General features: G+C 38.5%; 1 protein-coding gene across 2 annotated transcripts in view; it reads left to right on the top strand.

Moving 5' to 3' along the window:
• LOC124262125 (endothelin-converting enzyme homolog) overlaps window positions 1-13959 on the top strand; it is a 164518-nt gene extending 150559 nt beyond the window's left edge. Inside the window, exons 11-23 of one of the 2 annotated variants that reach the window (XM_046696574.1) lie at window positions 3760-3848; window positions 4622-4657; window positions 5650-5768; window positions 6053-6151; window positions 6893-6970; window positions 7958-8061; window positions 8458-8568; window positions 8872-8939; window positions 9250-9374; window positions 9743-9808; window positions 10311-10406; window positions 11188-11264; window positions 11876-13959. In XM_046696574.1, the coding sequence (XP_046552530.1) occupies window positions 3760-3848; window positions 4622-4657; window positions 5650-5768; window positions 6053-6151; window positions 6893-6970; window positions 7958-8061; window positions 8458-8568; window positions 8872-8939; window positions 9250-9374; window positions 9743-9808; window positions 10311-10406; window positions 11188-11264; window positions 11876-11975 (1168 nt within the window). In that variant the 3' untranslated portion in view covers window positions 11976-13959. The remainder of the gene's footprint in view (window positions 1-3759; window positions 3849-4621; window positions 4658-5649; window positions 5769-6052; window positions 6152-6892; window positions 6971-7957; window positions 8062-8457; window positions 8569-8871; window positions 8940-9249; window positions 9375-9742; window positions 9809-10310; window positions 10407-11187; window positions 11265-11875) is intronic. The other variant, XM_046696575.1, reaches the window with a different exon arrangement.
• Window positions 13960-16064: the final 2105 nt, after the last annotated feature.

Genomic DNA, 16064 nt, shown 5'->3' with positions numbered 1-16064 from the left:
CAACTGTATGTTGAACATACTTCATTTTATATATGCATCTTTTGTAGTTAAAAACGTACCTCATACCTGACATCTACATTACTTTATCGATTATACCTTGAGTAGAGGCAAGATTTTTGTTTTAAAACCTTTACTGGAATTTCGAGAATATGTACAGATGAGTTGTTATGTCGAATAACGTTGACATTAATCGCAATCGTTGATGTCTCATCGCAGTATCAGATGACCATTAAGTGTTAGTTCTCTAAACTCCTGATTTCCCAAGTGATGCATTAACAGCTTCTCCGTAAGTTAAATTGCTTGCGTTTCGGAAACAGTGAAGATAAAAATGTGTTTTTGAGTGTAAGATTCATCGATCAGCACAGCCTTACAAAGGTTGTACAGACATTTAAGGTGAAATGCTTTAAAAAGCTGGAGCTGAACTTCTTTTGAATTCAAACTTAGGAGAGTCTCTATTAGTACACTGAAATCTTTACTTGTTAAACTTGTTGGTCAAACCCCACCCATTCCGCCTGTATTCCTCACAACAAACCGATCTTTCTATCATTTCTCCCCTGTCCACTCACCCCTAGTCTGTCATACAGACCCTAAAACAAATATATCCAAGAAAGCCCATGCAAGTCTAGAATATGTGGCAAGTCTAGATTACCACAGTTTCAGGAAAAAGGTTTCTGGGCTCCTTTTTATTTTATGTTTTAAAAATTATGATTTAAGAAAATAACATTTCTGTAAAATATGTTCATTTCAGAGACTATATGTTAGTATGTTAGTCTATTCAACCCCATCGCACCCCAACCCCATCGATCCCCAGCCCCGTCCCCACCCCCTCCTGTCTCCCACCCTCGTCCCCACCCACGTCCCCACCCCATCGTTACCCTCGTCCCCACCCACCCCCCATCCCATCCCCACCCCATCATCCCCACCCCATCCGACCCTCATCCCCACCCCATCCCCATCCTCATCCCTATCCTCATCACCGTCCCCACCCCGTCCCAACCCACATCCCCACCCTCATCCCCATCCTTATCACCGTCCCCCCCATCCCCACCCTCGTCCCAACCCTCATCCCGATCCCCTCCCGGCAACAACTTGCGACATCCATACTACGTGACTCACAGTTATATAACAACAAGGTCGATAGCTTGTGCCACAGCTCTTGCACAACAGTACCAAATATTGCCGTTAGATTGAATTTTCCAATTAACAATGTGCAGTGTACCGACGTGGCCATTGTTTTCGTGGTGATGTGACATTTCACGGGTTTCCAGGCTGAAAGCAGACTCTAATGAAAATGACAGATCGATGTTAGCTAAATCCATTACGGCATGAATCCAAATCAAAATGAGCAGCCTTTTTCACAGAAGGAAAACAGTGTTTTTGCTTATTGATAACAGGGCGAGTTAATATTGTTCCACAGCATGTTCTGCGGTTATTTTACACCATAACGGTAAATAATACTGGCTTGGTCCATTGTGGGTTAAAACGAGACATTCTAGCACGTCTAACCGACATATTTCTATGTAGACCGGACAGGAAAACATTTGAACTTCTTCTAAATTATATTTTGCGTTGAATCGTCATAAACACATGCAGGCAGTAAAATGAGGATGTTGGATACTGATGTTGATATATTGTCAATATTTTTAAAGTCAAGATCTCATTGGCCTTTATGAAAACAACCGTTATTCTTACTTAAAATTAACCCGTGAAGGTCCGGGTTAGAATATCGATCTTCAGTAACCCATGCTTGTCGTAAGAGGTGACTAACGGGATTTGGTGGTCAGGCTCGCTGACTTGGTTGACACATGTCATCAGTTCCCAATTGCGCAGATCGATGCTCATGCTGTTGATCACTGGATTGTCTGGTTCAGACTCCATTATGTACATACCGCCACCATATATCTGGAATACTGCTGAGTGCGGCGTTAAACTAAACTCACTCACTCACTACTTAACAATCAGAAATGGTGAAAACAGAACTGATCGGAATAGTATTTCGAATAACAAATGTTATCCGTCCAAGAATAAGTCAACTATTTTGGATAATTTCCATCGCCAATTGGCATTTTACGACCATTGGTATCTGTTTTACGACCATTGGTATCTGACTGGTTGTTCTCTGGCATTGACTTTGTGTGTTCAGGATATCCATATAATAAATAGAAAATACTAAACGATGTCTGATACCATATTTATGAAACGAGTGAATGGTTTGGTATCTAACGAGCGAAAGGGAGTTAGATACCAATACCAAATATGGTATTATACGGGACATCGTTTAATATTTTAGTTATTACTCACCCACCATTAGCCGTCATAACAGGGGTCCCGCGTATGAATACATTTCATTTGATTGTCAACATTAGTTTATTTAATTTGACTGTTAAAAATATACAGGTGGGTATGAAAAAGGGACCAAATGACTTCAACCAACATATTATTTTTAAAATAAATGCTATTAACCGAGCTAAGAACAGTTGAATATCGCGGCTTCGAGATGTGTGTTGAATGACAGCCGACAGTTTGTTTTGATCACGTTACTTTGGTCATGTGACCGAATGCAAATAGTTCCGGCAGCACGCGATGTTATAACACAATGTGTAATAACATTGTAGATTTATTAAACGGTGCTATCTTCAACAGGTGAGTATTAATGTCATTATACACAGCCGTGTGTATACAAACTGACTAAAGAAGGTAGAAGCCAACGACAAGTGTTGCGGCGAAAAATCGAGACTGGTTATTCTCTGGTATTGCCGCTAGATATATATATATATACAATCAATGGGACGTGAAATGTTTTGGGGTATCACACTCAGTTGACGTTCTTTTAGGCCCCTCTGTTGCACTCTGATTGGTTTATTGTTTAACACCGCACTGAGCAATTATTTCAATCTGAGGAACCCAGTATATCTCTGACATATACTTTGAAAGATGTACGTTCCCTTTCGAGCGTTAACCAGTGTCCTCTCTCTTTTTCGTCGGCACTGAGCCACTAAATAGGTACATGCAGTTTTGTATTACATAATGCGAGTATCCAGTGTGTGCGTGCTTGCGTGCGTATGGGTATGCGTGCGTTCTGTTCATGGCTGTTTTATGTTTCACTTTCTTGCGCCAATTCTATTTACACAGACTCAATCCATCACGACAAATTCTAATATGATGCTTCGTTTTTTGTCAAAGACTCTCATATCTCTAAGTCTCTCAAGTGCGGGTCCTCCCAGCGTGGCGCTTCAGCTATTACATTCAAACTATACCCCAAGGCCGGAGATATGCCCGAATCCCTGCTTGATCCCCACGGAAACATAAATGTGACATTGAAATGTAGAATTTAATTGTTGGAAGGCAAAATAATCATCTTGACTACCCGTAAGCGTTATTTCTCTCTTGAATTACGTACATTTGGACACGACCTCGGGCAGTTAGCAATATACGTTTTGCTGAATTTAATTGGAGCAGGATAACAGGGGATACCCTCCTCATCATCGTAAAAATCCAGCATCTAAATCGGCCCTTTGGTAACTCTGTATCTGTCTGCGGGAATTTGATGGGCCCAAATTTACCACGTAAACTATTCCAGCCAAATTTCAAGAGGTATTACATAACATTACTCTCTAGCCGTATACACCATCCCGCCGATTTCTTCTGTTTGATCATAATATTTCTTTTTACAGAGTATTGAACTCAACAAACACTGGCAGTAAAATCTGATCAAACTTTTAAAAAATATCATGACTTCAATTTTATATTTTTTTTCAGGATACTTAGAGACTACATGGTTCTATCGCTTGTGCGATCTCTCAAGCCCTACTTTGATCCCAATACGTTTGAAGTGTATGAAGAGTCGGGTAAGTGGCGCGAGTGTTTTGATACTCGCTTGTTATACTGCTGTTACTGTAGAAACGCATGGGTGTCTGGTAAGGACAAGAAAACGAAGGGACTGAATGGTGGATATGAATATAATTTCTTCTTGTGGCGTTTCCATGGCAACGCAATGTAGTTGTATTACGGAGGGATTTTTTGAATGTTATATCGTTTAGAGACATTAAAATCTCTTCTTCAAACAACGTGAAATGCCAGAGTGTATTCATGTCGATACACGAGATATCCAGAACGCGAATAAGTTTCTTATTTTAGTATTTACGTAGATCGTCTTGGATTATATTGTGACGTAGATATATATGACCCTTTTGTGTCAAAAGTATTTAGATGTTATAAATGTTATTTTCAATAGTTCTTTTCATTAGTGCATGGATGTATTGCTGTAATTTTTTAAAGTAATTCGACCTATTCATATAAACGCACCAAGTGTCTCACTGGTCTATGTGTTTTGGAAATGCACGGTAGAATGGAAAATCTCTCAAATGCACAACTATAAACAAAACTAATTACTCTGAAATTAAACTTTAAGCAATAGATGGTTCATGTTGTCGAGGGCGGTGGGGTAGCCTAGTGGTTAAAGCGTTCGCTCGTCACGCCGAAGACCCGGGTTCGATTCTCCACATGGGTACAATATGTGAAGCCCATTTCTGGTGTCCCCCGTCGTGATATTGCTGGAATATTGCTAAAAGCGGCATAAAACTATTCCACTCACTCATGTCGGCGAAACTTTACCTTGTAGGTGCATTCAGGCCTCTTGAGAAATTGATAATAGAAGGTAACGTCTTGGCACGCTGCCCGAGTATGCAATGTTAAAACCTTTAATTTCGCTCTCTTGCTAATTATCAATATTAGAAGGTACAGCCAGGTACAGTTTGCTCTCGTTTAGTTTTTCGCTCATATTCCAACTGTGCATTTAGAACGTCACGTGTCATCATCAAACATCGGTTAGTTCCGGTAGTTTCCGGCAAAAAGTTTCCTACGTGTTATTTAATCACGGCTGTTATGTTTATTGTTTTCTATGGGATGCACATAAAGAAAGATTGACATACTATTTCAAGTCATCAATAGTTGTTTTTACCGAGAGGAACCGGAAACTACCGACACGAAGTTGTCCCACATTGTGATACATTTAGCTGGAAATTACGTGTATGTGCATGTGTTTAGTATTAATATGTTACCATAGTGACAATCACCCAGCCATTCTCCATTATGATCCGCCGTTCATTTTCAATAGTATCGTGCTCGTGGTTCATAGTTTTCGTGCAATGTCTATAAATAGCACTGTTCCCCTTTCACAAATGTTGCCTGTTTCAAACACTTGTGCATGTATTATACCAACTATACCAATGACCCTTTGAGCAAGTCAGTTTTGTTATAACTTCTACAATGAAAATATTCAATACAATGAAATATATAAATCATTTTCATTCAGTCACATCAAAACTAACCAGCGGATTCTTATTCCAGAAATTTGTGTTTTCTTAATTTATCCAATGCTGAATAAAAATGTATTTGAATTAAAATCGATTTTATATCTTAATAATGAATTTAATCTAACGGTTCTAATATTACTGTTATATTTATGTTTACAATGTTAACTGTTTATGCGCCTCTGAACTGCTTGTATGTAAGGCGCTATGTAAACGTATTTTTATTATTGTTACAATTATAATTATCATTATTGTTATTTTGTGTCATATGGCACTGTGTTGGCTGTAGATGTTTGCAAGATTCTTTGTTATTTACTTATTTCTTTTACGTTTGCAGAAGAAGAAGAAATGATTGAACACTGGAAGCGGTGTGCCTTCTACACGAATTCCGCCATGCAGTTTGCCACTGGGGCAATCTACGTCAGCGGCACTGCTCATGAAGAGAATGCAGAAAAGGTTGGATTTGTGTACCCGTGTAAAGCGGAACTCCGTTAATCCGTACCCTGTTACTTCCGAATTCCGAATTGCAAATGTTGCAGGCGTGTATGAAATGTGCCCTTTAGTGATCGGAAGCCTAAGACCCCACTTCGTTATAACCACCAGTTCGTTACAAGCATATTCGTAACAAAAGTAGTTTACTGAACACCAGGTTGTTTCATGATAATGATTCTGTCCATTGACTTGTTTTGAATTTGACAACAATATTACACATCCTCATATTTATGCTCTTTGTGTTACAGATTGAAGACCTGATTGTATATGTAAAAAGTGCATTCAAGGACTACCTGTTGAGAAAGTTCTGGATGGACAAAGGCACCAGAACAAAGGCATCAGAAAAGGTAGTTACTCTTTAACTTTCAAACTATTTTGGGTGCACAGATGAAGATTCTCTTGGCACAGGCGGTGGGGTAGCCTAATGGTTAAAGCGTCCGCTCGTCACGCTGAAGACCCGGGTTGATTCCCCTACAATGTGTGAAGCCCATTTCTAGTGTCCCCCCGCCGTGATATTGCTGAAATATTGCTATTAGCGGCGTAAAACCATACTCACTCACTCTCTTGGCACGGCCATATGTTGTGTAGAGTTGCATCCCTTTGATTGGTAGAATCTATATTTGTTTGTTTGAATCCCTGTCCGCACTTGTAATGATTCCTGGTTTGTCTGCACCGTGGTCATGGTTGTCCCCAAAGTGGTGACATCTTGCATCACTTCGGGATCTCCTCCCACATGAAGCCACACCCCGTGATAACTGAAATCTGCCCACAGGGGCGTTAAACCCAGCTTAAAACTGTTGTTTATCGTCAATATCTTGTTTCTGTTCCTTCACTTTAACATTAGAGGCGGTGAGATAGCCTGGTGGTTACAGCGTTCCCTTCACACGCCGTAGACCCGGGTTCGATTCCCCACATAGGTACAATGTGTGAAGCCCATTTCTGGTGTTCCCCGCCGTGACATTGCTGGAATATTGCTAAGAGCGGCGGAAAACCATACTCACACACTCACTTTTGTCGCTATAATATGTTTGTAACTATGGGAATGAATACAAAATATCATACCTAATAGTTCAATATTTTCATTTCAGATTGACCATATCATAGACAAAATCAGCTACCCCTTGTTTATTCTCAATGGTACTTTCCTGGATACCTATTATACGAATGTAAGTATGGAAACCTATTATCACATACCTTTTGAGATTTTAAAGTGAAAACCATTGTTCGAAGACATTAACAGGAAGAGAATAAAATAAATGTCCAAATTATACAGACGTTTTTAACAGCAACTGTACAGTGGATGTTTTGCGCACACCCGGTGTCATGACTGATTTCCTTCCGCCCATAGAATTTTCATTGCTTCTTTGCCATATTCGCCAAATGGGATTAGACAGATTACCTGGACTGATTAATCCCTGGATTATCTCGCTGGCGTATTCTACTCACTATAGAGATGACAAGACTTTATGGATGTTCAACTTCTTTATTTTAACAATGGCGACGGATTCGGTATAGATTCTTATACCGTTTTTTTAAGAAGGGGTAGGGGCGGTGGGGTAGCCTAGTGGTTAAAGCGTTCGCTCGTCAAGCTGAAGACCCGGGTCCCATTCCCTACATGGGTACAATGTGTGAAGCCCATTTCTGGTGTCCCCCGCCATGATATTGCTGGAATATTGCTAAAAGCAGCGTAAAACTAAACTCACTCACTCACTCAAGAAGGGGTACACCGGTTTATATATAAGATAAGATAAAGAGATAACAATAACAAAGCATGAAAGAAAGTTACATGATGAGCTACGATAGCATGGTGACGAGCTAAGATAACATAAATGAGATGAGTGGGATAACCAAGACAATTCGTGACTGTAAGTTAATTAGGCAGAAGCCAGGGTGGTGGGGGATTAATTCTAGAATGCCACTCAAACAAATTATACTCACTATGTGAAATATTCTTTAAGAACGTTTAGATAGATGAAAATAAACTTCAAAGCTATTTCTTATGACAGTTTTACACTTTCTTTCAATAAATGTTGATAAATTTTGTTTTTAATTCATGCACAGTTTACAAAATGTAAAGTTTGGTAATTCACAGTAATTATCCAAGTATGATTGCCGTGACGCTTGGCGCTAAAGCTAGAATCACACATTTTCAGTTTGAGGTTGTCGGGGACTGGTTCAAGAATATTCAAGCATGGCGGAAGTTCCAGCTGCAGCTTGCAAATAATCTGTTAAAAGAAAAACCCGACAGGAAAAAGAGGTAAGAATATAAATAGATTTGTACCGTTAGACTGGACGTGAGCTCTAACTGCAATGGAGTATCCCGCAACGAAAGTTATTAGAGTTACCTCCCTTGTGTAAGCTGAGAATTTCGTGTCCTCGTTTTACACATGTGCTAAGCTGCCCTGTCACTAGCGTCAGTTGTATTTAGTAAAAATATTAACACAGAATATCACCTTTAATCTGACTTCAGCGTGGCTCAGAGACACCTGTAACCAAATGACATTCATTCGTCTTGTTTGTTGTTGTTGTTTTTTAACGCAGCGATCCTGACCACCCTATCCCGTTAGTCGCCTCTTACCCAATATTAAGCCGGATCTTCAAGGGTTACCTAGATGTGTCAAACAAGGAGCTGAGTTACTGATATTTTTTGCAGCTGGCTTCGTCCCCCTGTCACAGTGAACGCTTTCTACTCCCCCACGAGGAACGACATCATCTTCCCCATCGCCATGTTCCATCTTCCCTTCTACATTCCAAATGGACCAAAGTAAGCACTGTAATCTACCGTTATAACCAAGTCAAAGAGACCACTAGCTTGAGTTCGTTATACGCATTTCGTTTAAAATATACAGCAAGAGATCGGGACATAAACCAGTTCGTTATATCCGTCAGTTCGTTATAAGCGTGTTCGGTACAACGTAGTTTACTGTATTGCCACTGAAACAGTAGCATATACGTCTTATCTATGGTTAAAATAAACACAGATATGAATTATATGCAATTATATCATCCTATATTTAAACTCTACGTATCTGTAACTATGTACAATAAATGTCTTATTTCCTTCCAGGTCCGTCAATTTTGGTGCTATGGGGTCCATCATCGGGCATGAAATTACACACGCATTTGACATACAAGGTATGGTTGATATATGTTTCGTTTATGTAAAGTTATAATATAATATAATATAATATGATATAATATAATATGATATACATGTAATATACATGAAATATACATGAAATATACATGAAATATACATGTAATATACTATACATGTAGTATAATGTCATATAATATACATGTAGTATAATACATAATGCAACACAGCATAATGTAATGTAATATATGTCATTTTTATGTAATATACATGGGAATGTCTGTCGGTGAATCTATATTTTAAGTAAATGCATATACTATGTAGCTGATATCTGTGTAATGTTTGCAGGTCGACAGTATGATCGAGTGGGTCGACTGGAGGAATGGTGGGATCCCCATACAGCTGCCAATTTCGCAGAAACCACTAAATGTATGAAAGGACAGTACCGACAATTCAACAGAGATGGTTACAGGGTAGGTTTTGTGTGTTTTTGTGTGTGCATGACATGCACATGACATACAGATGTAGTTGACATACAGATGACATACAGATGTAGCGTTTGCAATGGCAGTTGTCTTTTTTAAGCGAAGTTTGGAGAAAGTCGCCAAAGTTTGTTCTGTGTAATCGTCCCAAAGGGACACGAAAGGCCCAGTGGTACAAGTCTGAGCTATTCGATCTGCAGAGTTCTGACTCTTAATTGTACCAGCGGTTTGTCTGCTCCAAACTCGCTCAGTGGCAACCATCTCTTTATCCTTTTCCTGTTTTGAGCTGACAACCAGTTTGATTACTCTATTCTCTGCCTGATGAATCATATTTTGAATTCTTTTACTTTTCTCCTCAGGTTAACGGGACCTTTACATTAGATGAAAATATTGCAGATAATGGAGGGCTGCGAGCGGCTGCCTTTGTGAGTAGATGCACTGAGACCTAGCGAAAACAGTTAGTTCTTAATATGTATTGCAATAACATGAGCGAAGTAGCAATACGCGATCTTTATGAAACATATGTCATTTTATTTTTTCACGTGTCACAAGCAGAAGTGTAAACAAGGTGTGTATAGGGTGCGTGTATAGGGATTGGGTGGGTGGCTTTATTTGTTAACTAATTCTTGGAAAGGGGTGCCGGCAATACTAAGGACATGTCATCAGTCACTAGATAACATTTTTTTTGTTATTTTCACTAGCGACCGATAGATCATGGTATTTCATTACTATATGTATAGTAAATAGATGTATTATGACAATTCGACCTTTACATTGAAAACCCAACAGTAAATATACTGAATTACAGATTCGAGCTATCGTTTAATTATTTGCACACAATATAATTATTAGATTATTAAATGCTAAAATGATAATTTTGTAACAATGTCCATACAATTAGCCTGATGTGAACACTCATGTCCCCAGGCATATCACATGTGGGTGGATGAGAATAAAGAAGAGACGCCTCTCCCTGGGCTGAATCTGACTCACAACCAGGTCTTCTTTGTTAGCTTTGCACAGGTAAGTCGTCCAGCATACGACCTCTAAACCTCTCCATACATGATAGCTTGTTCTATGTGCATCTGTTACTGTTTATTGCAAGGGTGGGTGGCGGGTAGCCCAGTGGTTAAACCGTTCTCTCGTCACGCCGAAGACCAGGGTTCGATTCCCCACATGGGTACAATGTATGAAGCCCAATTCTGGTGTTCTCCGCCGCGATATTGCTGGAATATTGCTTAAAGCGGCGTTAGTCCATGCTTACTCATTCACTCATTGCAAGGTATTACAAGTGTTGATGCAAAGAAGCTATAGTGTAACCATAATCCCCTCATCCAGTCATAGAATCAATTGCTATACCTATCACAATGTTTGTTTCTTGTTTACCGCCGCACTCAGCAATATTCCAGCTATATGGCGGCGGTCTGTAAATAATCGAGTCTGGACCAGGCAATCCAGTGATCAACAGAATGCGCATCGATCTACGCAATTGGGATACGATGACATGTGTCAACCCAGTCAGCGAGCCTGACCACCCGATCCCGTTAGACGGCCCCTTACGACAAGCATGGGTTACTGAGGATCAATTCTAGCCCGGACCTTCACGGGTGCTATCACAAATGTGTTATTAATACCATCTCCCTCCCGACATTTTTAATCAGTAGAATAGAGATCTAACGGACCAAATTATTTACAAGCATGTAACTAGGAGAGAAAGATATTTCCAGACGTTTCACGTCTTTATATATGTATGCTTTTCTCAAAGGACATGTTTTGTGATACAAATGTTTGATTTCCGTTTCAGATGTACTGCTCAAAATATACGAATTATGGCTTATTGCATCATTTAGTCACAGATCCACACAGTCCAGGGTTTGCGAGGTGGGTGTATATTTCCATGTTGATTGTAAACCTCCAAAACGCCATTCAAAGGAATACCCATTAGAAAGACATTTTGGCTATGACTGACGACTCGTCCTTGTGGTAATGCATTTAATGTGATAGAAAAACAAGTAAAGGATGTTGGTGGGTAGCATTGTGATTAAAACATCAGCTTGTCACACTGAAGACCCTGGTTCGATTCCCCACATGGGTACAATGTGTGAAGCCTATTTGTGGCAATTTTGCTAGAATATTGCTTAAAGCAGCGTAAAACCATTCTGACTCACTCATTCATAGCAACTATGATCTTTTTAAATGACAACAATCTTACTTGTGTCCTTTGGCGATGGTGCCTATATTCCAGTCCTAGTTTAACTTTTTAATTTTTTTTCATCATTATTATTTTTCATTTTTATTTATTATTATAGGAAAGCTCCATTTTATTGACCAGGCACAATAATAAAATCGGGTTCCAGCTTTAAAGACAATCAGTTATTTTAGTAGACAGGCGATGACAAACAATTACACGTGTTTTCAATCCTCTTTTGTAAACGGCTATTTGTTAAATTAAATTAAATTTGTTACAATAATTGTTTTCTGTTTGTTTTCAGGGTCAACGGCGTTTTAGAAAATTTCAAGACATTTTCTTGGGCATTCGACTGTCCAAATGCTGCAAAAATGAACTCCAGAATAAAGTGTGAAGTGTGGTAATATCGTATCCATGCTTTACGAACGTCAGAAATATGAACGCTACACGATGCTTAAAACTGATTAAGTAAACTTCATTTGGACTTCACTCGTTTCCTTTAGTTTTAATACTTACATGAAAATGGACAGCGAATACATTTTTATTAGAATTGAAGAGATGATATGGCCATGTAAAAATAGAGATCAAACTGATAAACAAGAAATTGTATGGATATTATGAGGTGTAGTGGCATATTTCCCAAGATATATACGGCTATGTTGGTTGGGGATCTTTGAGATTGTTTCAGCAACATTATAAAGTTTTCGCCATGCAATGCTCATTAACTGCTTACGTAAATCCTGGTTTTAAGGCATCGTGCTAGCGCTCATCTAAAGCAACAGCATCATGTGATATGCAGTCTTCATGTCTTCCAGAACGAGGCCACCGCCATATTGCCTAAGCTAGAAAATGACGTCACGTGATGTTGATTTATGTAAATGTGCGTCACGTGATCGGTCAAGCCGTGGTCTGCAGTATGTCCTAGTCCGTTGGCGCGAATGTTATGTGTGATCTCTGTCTATGCTTATCTTAAAAATATTCTTGTTTATGAATGGTTTGGCCATTTGTTTGTACCCTTCGGGTGATATACAAAAGCATGAAAGATGCTCCGTCATGTGATGTAGAATTTGATTAAGTTGAAATGAGTAATTTGAGGTTATGTAAATAGTAATAAGGTTTAAACGGAGGTATTTAGTTACCACAAATTGGACCTTCTGATGTAGATAATAGTGTTTTACCTATTGTTGTTTGTGTTAACTCACAAAACGCATTGTTTCAATGTTGGTGTTCATCAGTACAATCTTGCTTTAATCCTCCTTGTCCAGAGGTCAACGTCAACTTCACGTAAGTCTCGACTGACCATGTTCGTGTTCAGTGCTATGTGATTTACACAGTATAGAATCAATACGGGGCAAAAAAGTCCATAGATATATTTTCATTTTTCGTAAATTATGTTTTACGAGAATTTCAATTTATCGATTTTCCTTCACATATTCATCACACGAATGAAATGTTATAAAATTGTAAATAAACTTTTTTCTTGAACATGTTAACTTTGATCATTCAACATGACATTTGTACATAGAATTCACTATATGTCAGTTCTACTGTTACCGTATAGTTTCTAGTTTATGAACACTTATCATATTTCCTATGCATGGTTGTGACCTCCAAAAGACCTATTTTCCTACAACGATATGCAATATTATAAATGGAACGCGTTGCCATGGCGACAATAAGCTGATGTCATAAATTAAACTGTCCTTGTTGCCATGACGACACTGTTTCCATGACACTTAGTTGACGTCGTCGTGACATTAAGCTGTCCCACTAGCCATAACAACACCTCACTCTTGTTTCCATGACGACCTCTAGCTATTCTTGTTGCCATGACAACGTTAAATTGGTCATTTCGACGTTGATCTTTCCTAGTTGCTGTAATGTTTCAGTTTCATAATTGGTTATCACTATACTTTACAATTCATTTACCGTCTCGAATGTTATTGACATTTTTCTTTAATTCATATGAACTTTAAAACATATTGTACGTACATGAGTTTCCATGTTTATACACATTCTTGATTGCTGTTTATTGTAAAGCAAAACGTTCTTGAAAATACATGACTTTGAAGATCTGTATGCTTATAAAAGGGATATGGTTTGTGTGTCATTCGTAACTATGCCAGGTCAGTTTGCAAGCATTACAAGATGCCGTTTACACTTCAGCGTGCATCGTGTTGCAGTTAGTTTCCACTGATATCACCATCAAGGCTTTCAGTATTTCATTGCGGAGTTTACTATTAGCAAACATTATTAGAGAGTCATATTACAATGATTTTAAGACACCTTTGTGAGAGCGTATCGTGTATGAGTGAGTGTGAGAGGATGATATTGGTTGTTATATAAGGTTAACATTTTTTACTTCAAATAAATGCTATTTTTATTAAATAATATTGTTGTGTTGTGAATTGGGAATTAGAGGGAGGTTTTATTAGAGGTTTGATATACGCCACCCGAAGCTTCCACCCGCATCACACTATCAGGAATGGAATTTTCGCATTAGACCCTTCTTACAGTAAATACAAAAACCTCAACGCCAGAAAATTTTCAATCTCGATTATCAGCCGAAAGAAATTCCATTGGGCGTTAAAAAATAGGGGTGAAAAATTGTAAAACAGATCACCGAAAGTCCATGACGACACAAATTGCTCACGAAAAGGGCAAGCATATGGTAGTCTAGCGGAAGCGCCATCTGGACAGTCAGCTAAACTGGTGCTTTTACGTATACAGTAGAGAAAGTGGTCAAATGTAGCATATGTTAAATGTGTGATTACACTTTCTCAGTACAGTATAGATTCTAGTACTTTTGTTAGGTTGAGTCCCATCTGGGATTCGAACCCTCAGTCTTAAGGCGATGGCCGAGTGAGTTAGATGGCTGACTTTGTATGTTGAGGATTAGGTGCCTGACTCGGAGAGTCAGTGTTCGAATCCAGAATGGGATTGTGCCCATTGTTGGGGATAGAACCCTGGTCTTCTGCGTGACGAAAGAGCGCTTTAACCTATTTAAATAGAACTAACATGAAACGTCAGTCAACAAATCCACAATGCATAAATGCAAAACGAGCAGCGCGCAGAGCGTAAAGGCAGTTTAGAGCTAAGCACTCTGATTATCACCGCGCAATTTATTGTAGACAGAGGAATGCATATAAGACTTGTTGTAGAACATATAAATCTGATCTCGCTAAAGAACGACTAGATAATCTTTGTAAATCTTCAAAATCTCCTTCAAAATTTTGGAAACAAATACGATCGCTATAGAAACGGGAAAAGATAGCTTCTCCTATTTCTAAATCTGAATGGCTCGGACACTTCAAAAATCTATTTGCAAATACTGATATATTCAATGACAATGCCACTACAATTGAAGATGATACCATATACTCCGATTACGATGATAGCGTTGATGAACAAGTGTTAGATTCTCCAATAACAGAAACATTTAAAGAGGGTGAAAGCAGCTGGACCTGATAATGTTATTATAGAAATGTTAAAATGTTCGCAAAATGCTTCAATTACCTTTTAACAGCGGCACTTTTCCCGCTAACTGGTCACGTTCTATCATTATTCCACTGCATAAAAAGGAGACTCGAGTTTATTAGGGAAGATATTTACAACAATATTGAACAATAGGATATCCCAGTGGGCAAATATGCGCGATAAAATTCCAGAAACACAAGCAGGGTTTAGAAAAAAACTACTCCACGACTGATCATATCTTTACTTTATATATGCTATTATTAAAAAATGTCTATCACTTAGAAAACATAAATTATATGTTGCATTTGTAGACTCGATACAGCTGATAGGTTCAAACTCTGAAACTGCTACAGAAATACTGGCCTCAGGGGCAAAATGTATTCTATGCTGAAGGAAATGTACTCAGACATAAAGTCATGTGTCCGTTGTGAGACGGGTACAACAGACTATTTTGATTGTCCTATAGGTTTGCGACAAGGTTGCATCCTCAGTTCCATCCTATTTTCATTCTTTATCAGTGACTTATATAATGATATTGCTTCTTATGGAAAACATTGTATTCAACTGTGTCCAGATTACTTAGAAATTCTAAGGCTTCTCTTCGCAGATGATGTGATTTTACTATCAAATACAGTGGTGGGATTACAAAGACAACTTAACATTCTAGATAATTAAACTAAGGAATGGAAACTCTCAGTAAATCTCGATAAAACCAATGTACATGTAGTTATTGTTTGGAGGGGTGGTCAAATTTCTCAAAAAGATAAATGGTTTCTTGGTAATCAACTTGTGAAAACAGCTGATTGTTACACGTATCCCGGTGTTTGTTTTTATCATACCTTCAATATGAAAAAAAGTGTTTATGATCTCTCCCTACGCGCTAAGAAAGCTCTTTTCCAGTTAATACCGGTTATTTACATGACTGGAATGTTAACACCATGCCTATTTTTAAAAAAACAAATATGCCCAAATACAACCAAATCTATTATATGGTTCCGAAATGTGGGGATTTCAAC

This window comes from Haliotis rubra, unplaced genomic scaffold (genome assembly GCF_003918875.1).
Source record: "Haliotis rubra isolate DU_JTF1 unplaced genomic scaffold, ASM391887v1 Scf822, whole genome shotgun sequence".
Taxonomy (NCBI): Eukaryota; Metazoa; Mollusca; class Gastropoda; order Lepetellida; family Haliotidae; genus Haliotis; species Haliotis rubra.
This window is presented reverse-complemented; position numbering and strand designations above follow the sequence as displayed.